Source organism: Vicia villosa, linkage group LG4, assembly GCF_029867415.1.
Source record: "Vicia villosa cultivar HV-30 ecotype Madison, WI linkage group LG4, Vvil1.0, whole genome shotgun sequence".
NCBI classification, from domain to species: domain Eukaryota; kingdom Viridiplantae; phylum Streptophyta; class Magnoliopsida; order Fabales; family Fabaceae; genus Vicia; species Vicia villosa.
The window spans coordinates 59,417,464-59,427,706 of NC_081183.1; the positions used below are offsets into that span (position 1 = coordinate 59,417,464).

General features: G+C 40.2%; 1 protein-coding gene across 1 annotated transcript; it reads left to right on the top strand.

The window, feature by feature from the left end:
• The first annotated feature begins 1,493 nt into the window (after positions 1-1,493).
• LOC131597259 (uncharacterized) lies at positions 1,494-3,056 on the top strand. Its single transcript, XM_058869966.1, has one exon. It carries the CDS (start codon positions 1,494-1,496, stop codon positions 3,054-3,056), a length of 1,563 nt encoding a protein of 520 aa, XP_058725949.1.
• Positions 3,057-10,243: the final 7,187 nt, after the last annotated feature.

Here is a 10,243-nt window from a genome sequence, read left to right on the forward strand (position 1 = left end):
GTACCGTTGGTTTGTTTGCTATACGAGCGAATGCTCGTTTGTGTGATATTTTTGTATGCTTTCCCTTTTCCCTCGTAGGTTGATAGTTTAGTTTAGACTTGTACCCTTTGTATGATAACATTAGGTAGAAAGCTTTCCCCCTTAGCTTAGGTTTTCCTCATGCATCTTTTAAAACACAAACCACACTCTTTGATTTTCTTTTCTTAAGAACTTGTTATTTCCGCTCCATTCCCAGCATAAGTCTCCAAAGGTCGAGCAGCGGAGTGTGAATGTAACTCGTTCACCTAAAAAACACAAAACAAACAAAAATTAGTTAGCCGAGCTACGGTACCTCTGATTCCGCAAAACGGATACGTAGGCAGCGGGGTAGGTCCTGTGCGAGTTTAACTCTTTCTTTTCCCTACATTCTGCATTCATTTTAGTCCAGATTAGCGTAGATTTGTTACACACCCATAGATTTAGACACAGGCGTGGATACCATCGAGTACGATGGGCGCGAGGGGTGCTAATACCTTCCCCTCGCGTAACCGACTCCCTTACCCTTTTTCTCTGGTCGTGAGACCGTTGTTTTGTTTTGTGGTTTGCTAGCATTCCCTTCCTTTTCAGGATAAATATGTTAGTGGCGACTCTGTTAATTTTCGCGGTAGCGACAGCTGGCGACTCTGCTGGGGACGTCTCGACCTGTTGCTGGTCCGGACTCAGCGAGTCGATCCTAGCGCTTGTGTGTTTATCATTGGGTGTTTTATCGCTCTGCATATTTATCTGTTTGCATTGCATTCTATGTGCGCTTTTACTTTTCTGCATCATATTCTGGACTGGCTGGATTTCTGTTTGTGGGTGGGTGTTTCAAGAGGTAAAAGGCCCAATACCCAGGCTATGAGTGATACCATAGGAACTAGGACTAGAGTGGCAATGACGGACAGAAGGCGTATGCCTGATTGATCTGAGCACGTATCCACGGGCAGAGCTTGGTGGAATGAGGCAATATCGTATGATAACGCCTACATTCGATCCTCTGTTGGCTTTTCGACCTACCTTGGCCTAGATTTACCCGTGAGTGGGGCGGGAATCAATCATTGCTTAACAGGTACATTGTTGGTGACCGCTGTTCTTGTTCGTGGGTTACCGCTGTTCTTGTTCGTGGGTTATCGCTGTTCTTGTTCGAGTGTACTATTGTTCCTGTTCGTGGGGTACTATGGTTCTTGTTCGAGTGGTGATCTGTGTTCTATTCCAGTGTACTAGTGACTATGGGCTTTGGTCCCGTGAATTGACATTCCATGTTCCGTATGGTATACCATCTGGGGGCCGAACCTTTGGCTCTGTATTATGTGTGTTACCGGCAGTCCAGAATGCCTGGTGGGCGGCAACAAGCCCCACCACTTTGCATCATAGCATATTTATTTCCCAAAAGAAATGCAAAAAAAATGTATATAATAATGAGCATTTGCATGTCATATTTTTCAGGGATATTCAGGAGTTCACCCAAGTTGAAGATGGACATTCCCACTGATACTGTCAAAGAACGCACGAGGCATACCAAAGCTTATAAGATTCCGGGTATTGATGTTTCGGGGTTGATTGGTTTGAGTTCTCGGTTGGAAGGGGAGGTTCTCCGTGACTTCAATCATGATTATGGCAATTTGCTCTCCATCCTCAACACATCTTTCGATCCAATGGCTTTGATCACCTTGTTTCAGTTCTATGATCCGCACTTGAGGTGTTTTACATTTCAAGACTATCAATTGGTGCCAACACTCGAGGAGTTTTCTTACATACTCAACATCCGGATCACTGATGATGTACCTTTTGTTCGGGTTCCCGAAGTTGTGAGATTTGAAAAAGTAGCTGAAGCTCTTCACATGGGTATAAAGGAGGTGGAAAGAAATTGGAAGTCATCGGGCGGTGTTTCTGGTTTCTATCTTTGCTTTCTGATTAGTAAGGCTGAGGATGTGGCTAAGAAGGAGCAGTGGGTTGATTTTAGTCGTTTGCTTGCTATCATGATCTATGGTATTGTCTTATTCCCATCAAGAGAAAACTTTGTGAGTTTGGCGGCGATTTGTGTCTTTATGAACAAAAACCCCGTTCCAACGTTGCTTGCGGATGCTCTTTTTTCGATCCATGCGAGAAGTAAGAAGGGAGGATATGTTGTTGGTTCTTGTCTTCCGTTGTTGTATCGGTGGTTCATGTTGCAGTTGCCGGTGAGAGGACCTTTTGTGCTCAAGAAGAGTTCCCTTAAGTGGTCAGAGAGGATTGTTAACCTCACATCTTATGATATCAGGTGGAACTATTGTGTGGGGAAAGTCTGGAGCATTATCACTAGTTGCGGTCAATATCCCAACGTTCCTCTCATGGGAACCAGAGGTTGCATTAGTTACAATCCCACGCTCGCCTATCGTCAATTGGGATATGCAATGGAAAGGGCTCAGAATGATGTAGAAGCGTTTGAATCAGTGTACTTTGCTGATGGTGAAGACCCCCTGGAGCTAGAAAAGATAGCATATGCTTGGACTAAAGTTCACAAAAGAGATCAAAATACTTTGAGCAAGAAAGTTCCTATTGCCATGGGTCCTTACCGGAAGTGGATTGAAGCAAGAGTGGCAAATCTGTTGTTGCCATTTGCGAGGTCATGTCCATTGTATGAGCAACCTCCCACGGTTTTATCTGATACAGTTGCAGCTGAACTCTATATTCAAACCGAAGCGGACAACATCAAGTTGAAATCAAAGGACCGAGAGGTTGGCTTGGAGAGGTATTTTCAAGATCGCGAAAAGGCGGAATTGGCTCGTAGGCTCAAACATGCGCAAGGTGAAGGTTCAAACATGACACATGCTCAAAGGCGATCTCATGACTTGATGGAAGAAAGCTTGTACCGAAAACAACAGGAATGTGCGAAGTTGCGAAGGTCCGAAAACAATAGCAAGAGAAGGATGCAGGATTCAGAAAAACAATTGACGGAAGAAAAGGCTAAGTCTGCTAGACTTGAAGAAGAATTAACAAGACTCCGAGCCCAACGGAGAGGAGATGCGGGAGCTCATTCTATTACCAAGAGATCCTAGTATTGCCATGGAGATTGATTTGCTGTTTATTCTTGATGTTTGGCACCCATGTCCAGGATTGTTGGATGGGGTCGCATTTTGTTATATTCTGGATTTCTTTTGTATGCCTTATGAGCACTTCGTGACGGTTATGTGTTTGGTTGTATGAACTCAAATTTGCAATTATGTTGGAATGAAGTATGCTCAGTTTGATGAATTATTCTCGTGTGTGGATTGCTGTTCAAATATATTCTGTATCAAGGTTGCTATGTCCTATCTGAAAGTGGGATGAACTCTTGGATACCTGAAAATTGACAAACATTTCATGCATATCATTCATATATCATACATGTCATATATTTGCAGGTTTTGCAGGTCTTATATCTTATGTCTCGCTGTTTTGTTACCAGAAGGAGTTCTAAGACGGCTAATCACCCGTATCCGACTAGGAGCAATCAGAGAAGACAGATGGAACAGATTCAGGAACAAATGGCTGAGATGAGAGCTCAATTGACAGAGCAGATGAATGCGCAGATGGCGCAGTTTATGGAAGCATTGACTAATGTGACCAAGGGGCAGGATGACTTGCGAGTTCTCGTCGAAAATGGAGGACATTCGAGGCTGTTTGACGATGTATCTGGCAGGATTGACGATCATCATGATCCGAATGAGTTTGATCGCTTGGGAGGGCACTATAATCCTTTCAATCAGTATCATGGGTTTCCACCTCCACCTCCGTCTCGTCTGTTGGGAAGGAGAGATAATCAGAACCGTGATAATTTGGATTTCAATGTTGAAAACTTTGATCAGGTATCGAGGCATAGTGCTGATGGTGCACCTGAGGAAGCCGAGAGGTATCGTCTGATTGAAGAGCGTCTCAGAGCTCTCGAAGGCAAAGGGGTGTTAGGCATGTGTCATACCCTAATTTTTGACCCCCCTGAGATGACATATCTTCAGGATTTTCATCAAGTCAAAGCAAGTACCCAGAGCAGCCTGACATTCAATCGAGGGTGTTCAAAGACAAGAAAACTCAGGCAAAGGATCAATCAATAGGAGGATTAGTCTCTAATACAAGCATAAGACTCAAAACCCTCATTATTACACCTATGATTGATTAAGACACCCAGTTATCTAAGTACAGGATTACTCAGATCAACAGACTAGGGTTTGGGGTCTATCAAGGACTAAAATCAGGGATCACCTTTGGGAAACCCTAAAAAGCCCCAGGGGATCATTCAAAGACATCAATCATCTTCAAATAACCCATATGACAAGATCCACTGGACATCACACCTCAATTCAAAGTCTACATTCATTATTCTCATCTGGTCGACAATTAGGGTTTTTGACCTAATTCACCAGGATGGTTGACTTTTAATCAGGGCATGGTTCCAAAACTCAATACATGATTCAAGAATCTCTACGACCTCAATATAATCCATTTACATCATTCATTTGAGGAAAAGATCTTGTTTCTACACAAAAGCCCAAAAATTCACTTTGTCAGGAAAAGTCAACTGTGTGGGATCATCATTGACTTTTAAGGTTTTTGGTCAAAAAATGACTTTCAAAGATCAATATCATCAATATATGGATGTCAAAGTCATTTGACCAAAGAAATTCAAAGAAATTCATCAAGGAGCAAAAAGTCGGGAATTAGGGTTTTTGAGGGCATGGTGAGAACTCAAAATTTCACCTACACAACTCAAAAAACTTCCAACATGAAAGTTGTAGATCTTGCAAAATAAAACAACATCTTACAAAGGAACTTTTTTCAAAAGATCAATCATTTATGAAGTTTTGGAAATTTTGAAGTTTAGGTCATAAACACTTAGAAATTTTTCTAAGTGTTTTAACCTAGTTTTCATCCAACTTTGGGCTCATTTTTCACAAATTTCCCAAATGATTCTGAAGAAGACATAAACTAATGATTTAAAGTAGATGTTTAGGGCTTTCCAAATTGTGTTCAACCTTCTCCAAATTCAATTTGAGCTAAGAGTTATGCTTGTCCAAAGTTGGCCTCATGAAGTAAAATTATAGGTCATGGACACTTTTGGACTTTGCAAATTTTGTGCAAATAACCTCTCTTATGGATGCTACACGACCCATAACATGTCTGAAACAATACCATGCAATCATTTTCACCATGCCATGATAATTGAAGAAGATTCCTAAAACAAGAACATGTGATTATGTAATGATTACTTTTGAGAATTTATGGCAAATTGATGAATCACCCAAGGAATCTTCTCACCAACCAATTAGAGCCCACTTTGCATCTGAATTGTCCCCTAAGATCAGATAGAATCAATGGATAGGGGAGGTGGCTCGAAAATGCAATGATCACACTTGGATATTCTTTGAAATTTCTTCATGGCTAAGAAACCAAACTTGCTTCACTAAGCAAGCTCACTCTCCCAATCAGTACTGAGACATTTGCCTATAAATAGAGGCCTCATTCTCATTCAGAAAACACACCAAAGCAACCATATTCCTTGCTTTCTCTTTCTCTTCTCTTGTTCATTGTTTTTCAAAGTTCTTTGGCAAGAAGAATCGATTTCTTCAAACCAGAGCTTATCTTTGGAAAGTGAGCATTCTAACATCTCAAGGGAGGTCATTTGAGGTGATCCAAGCACCTGGATCACTTCTGTAAGTAGAGGAACACCATTGTTGCTCTCACTTTGGAGCATTTGCAGTTGGAGGTCCATAGAGTGATTCAGGAGGTTTCAAGTCAAGCCAATCATCCAGGCACACTCCTCAGGTCATAGTGAAGCTAACCAGATGGCTGCAGCTCATCTGTAACTCCAAATTCAACAACCTCCATGTTCACTTGAAGCTGAAATCGAGGGAGGTCCATAGAGCAATTCTGGAGGATTCAAGCTCCAATAAGCATTCAGTTAGCATCATTGAGTCTCAAGGAAGCTATTGAGGTCATTCATTCAAACCCAGGAGTCCTCAATCATCCTCACGACCTCCATTTTCAGAGTTGAGAAACCAGAGAGTTAGGATTTTGAGAATCTTTGAGCTCGAGGAAGAAGATGACTATGGCCATGGCGCGCAAAATTTGAATCTGGGGCCAAAGTTTATTTTATTTTGAATGGTATGCGTTCCTTAAACTACTGAACAAACTTGCCCTAGTGGCCTCCCATACGCCCTTAGTCTCATCATGCCTCAAGTCTGGGGTTCGAATCCCCCTCGCCCCAGACTTTTTGATTCTTTTATTTTTCAATGATTTACTAGTTGTTTTGAAACATAACCAAATGAATGCAAGTTACTATCACCACACGCGCGTTGGCTCAGTGGTGTTTGTTTTGAGTGTGTGACCTAGAGGGCGTGGGTTCAAACCCTCCAAGGGCCAAAACTATTTTTTAACACACAATTTCTTTCATTTTCTCACAAACTTCACATATTTATTTAACCTATCAAATTAATTTATTTTCACTTCATTTTTCACACACTTATCATTTAATATACCTATTTTGTGAATAAATAAAAAAATCATAAAAATATTATTTATTTCATATATTTTTTATTAGGTTTAAAATAGTATGTTTTAAGTGTTTTCTTAAATACTTTAAATACATATATTCACTTTGTTTTAACCTAATCATTTTGTAAATAAAGTTTATGATAAAACCCTAATTGTTTAGGTCTTAATTAAGTAAAAATCTTTATTTTTACTTTGATTAAGTTGACTTTTGTCAATATTCAAAACTGTTTTCAATCTCTAATTAAACGGATGATTAAGGTTTTCAAACAACAAAACCTTGTATCATTCCAAATCATTCTCAAATTGCTTTTACACCAGTACTGTAAAGTACTGGGCCTCTAATAGAGTGTAAGTCCCAAAAACCTTCTCTTCTTAGCTTGTTTTCAAAATTGTATTTTCAAAATCTTCTTTCTGTTTTCAAAACATTCTTCTGGTATTTGAAGGGCATTATTCCCGGTGAAACTCTTCAGATACCTATGTGACCTTTGTCCATCTTCACTTCTTCTGTTTTCAAAAACCATTAACTGTTTATCATATATATTCAACTATTATCAACAAAACAACAAAAATACTGTTGAGGCTCTGTACATACTCCTTCAATGGCCTCCACTCCATCCAGGTTAGGCTTTACAAGCTTTCAATTTACAGTCTTTATTTAAATTACTGTCAAATATAAACTGTGCATATATATTAGTTTAGAACTACGTTTGAGTATAAACCCTAGGACAGTTAAACTATATATATATTATAGGAATATGGCCTAGGATTGAGAATGTCTTCCCGGTGAAGGCTCTTTCCTAATTAGAGATCTGTAGTTCAAACCCCCAAGATGAATTATTCCCGGTGAAACATCTTGGTAAAAACCTTAGAATCCAAATAATAGGACACATCCACCCAAAGAGGAATTATTCCCGGTGAAACCTCTTACCCATTTGCTTAGAGCCAAAATAAGTTCAAAACTACATAGCTTTCTCTTGTGCTATAACAAGGACCCTCGATTAGCCTCCTCTTGGGCTTTGTACAAGGACCCACAGGCTTCTTAAAAGCATTTCCAGCTTCCTCTTGAGCTTGTATACAAGGACCCATCAGGTTTCTTATAAACATAGGAACAGGTCTTTAGTCACCTTTTAGCCTACCCTGGTGAGTTTCTTCCAATTTAAACCAGACTTTAAACAAGCTAAGTTTGTCTCAATTTTGCATTGAGTACACCTTTTGGAATGAGAGACATGGACAGTCTCTGTCACCCTTATATTCATCAATCTTCCTTAGCAGAGTCTAGGATCCATGTTTGATCATCCTCAGCATTGAGTCAGCCTTCATCTTGGGCTTTAAACAAGAAGTCTCCATTAGATAATCTTTCTGCCATTCCATTTTAAAACCCCTGGAAAGGGTTAGCCTCCAAAGTCAATTTAAAATCATTCCTTCATTTTCAACATAAACCCCTGGAAAGGGTTAGCCTCCAAAGTCAATTAAAATCAACTTCCATAGATCCCTGGAAAGGGTTAGCTTCCACACATTCTTTCATTTTTAATATAAAACCCCTGGAAAGGGTTAGCCTCCAAAGTCAATCATTAAATGTCAAAAAATAAAGATTCATTTCTCTTAGGAGATAATTTCCCCAAAAGAGTCAAAACCCCTGGAAAGGGTCAGCCTCCAAAAACATGATAAAGTCAGTCTTTTAACAGACAATTTCTCCAGCTGAGTCAAAATCCCTGGAAAGGGTTAGCTTCCAAAGAAAAACAGTCTTTTAAATAAAACCTCCTCAGTAGAGTCAAAACCAACAAAAACAGTTAGCCTCAACCTTGGGCTTCATACAAGGCACCCAAACAATAAAACTCCCCTGTTAAGAGTCAGCCTCAACCTTGGGCATTGTACAAGGCAGATAATAGAGTCTCCCCAGTGAGTTCTTCATCATTCAGTAGCCACAACCTTGGGCTTTGTACAAGGCAGATAAACCATACTTTCATGTGTCAAAGATTCCTAACACCTAGGATCTTTTCCCCTTAGAGTCATCCATACTCAATTCATTTATTTAAGAGTCCGCCACAACCTTGGGCTTTGTACAAGGCAGAAAATAATGTTTTCCCTAGCTAGAGTCAGCCACAACCTTGGGCTTTGTACAAGGCACACAAAATAGAGTCATTCATAGTCTCAAAAATTCAATTATCCTCAACAGTTAGCCACAACCTTGGGCTTTGTACAAGGCACATAAATAGAGTCTTCCTAAGTAGAGTCAGCCTCAATTCTGGGCTTTGTACGGAACACAAAAATACCCTGTAATTAATCCCCAGTGGAGTCATCTCCCAGAGTCAATATATTAATAAATCAATCAAAAAGCCTCAAGCTTGGGCCTCATACAAGCCAGCTAAAGTCAAATCTTTTATACAGTAGATAGATATAGCTTATCTCTATAGAGAGATATTTTTACTACTCTACCACATTCAAACAAACAAACATTTCAATTTCAATTTCATTCAAAGTCTCCCATTTAGGACTCTGACAGACATGCTTTGGCACATCCCCAGACTTGTACACTTTCCCTAATTTGGATGAGCATCTTTCTTTCATTTTAGAGGCACGATGGCTGTCATACTTGATCAACCAAGTAGACTCCCCTCTTAATGAAACATCATTTTTTTTAGCTTTTCTGTCACTTTTAAATGTTTGTGGTAGAATAGTACAAATACCTCTCTATAAAGATGATTTCATGTCTCTTTACTGTAAACAGAGATTTAATTCCAAGCTTCAACCTTGAGCTTCAAGCAAGGCACCAAAAACAAGTAATTTCCCTAGTTAGTTCCCCGAACTACATTAAGCTCTGGCTTCCACTAGGGATATGTAGGCATGAGGTTCACAAGGAATCTCAGCGAGCTAATAAAATACCAAAAATAGTCAGTCTGTCTGTCTGTCTGTCTTTTCAAATCAATTCAATTCTCTCTCCTAACACAAAGGAGAAACTTTCCCAATCATTAGCAGCAAACACAATCACAATGACACATAGAAGGTTCCTGTAGAGTACTACAGATATGTAGGGTGTTTAAACACTTCCCTATGTATAACCGACCTCTCGGACTCCAGAATTTCTAGTCTAGGTGAAATCCCCACACTTAGCAAACTCCTAGGGTTTAGTTGAGATATTTTTTCCCCTTTCCTACTCGTAGGACAAATAAGAAAGTTCGTGTGATATCGTAGGAAGAACTGAAACAAAATTCATCCCACCACGGGCGCATTCTCCTTCCAAATTTCGCGTGAAGGGTTTAGCGTGCCGTCCTCCCAAGTGAAACGGGGAGGTAAAGAAAACGACACCACAGTAAAAATGGCGACTCTGCTGGGGATATAAGTGTTAAAAACCTTGGTTTTTCATCCAAACCAATGGTTGACCTGTTGCTGGTCCAGCCCCAATGAGGAATTAGGGATGCCAAATTCCCCCTCAAACAAGAGAGGTCCTGCCTAACCTCTGTGTCATTTCATGTGATTGTTGCATATATATTTGTTTATTTTGTTTATTCTGTATCGGGAAAGGGCTTGATTCCCCCTTGTGGTGAGAAATCCTATACCCGGATTTGAGTGCAACATAAGATAGGATGGAGGATGTCTTCCCGGTGAAGGCCCTCTAATCTTGGTTTCCAAGTCTACTCTTGGGATTTGCCTGGCTGGTTGTGATTAACTGCGCCACTGCATTCCGAGACTGATTTGTACCAGGAGGACCTAGAAACAC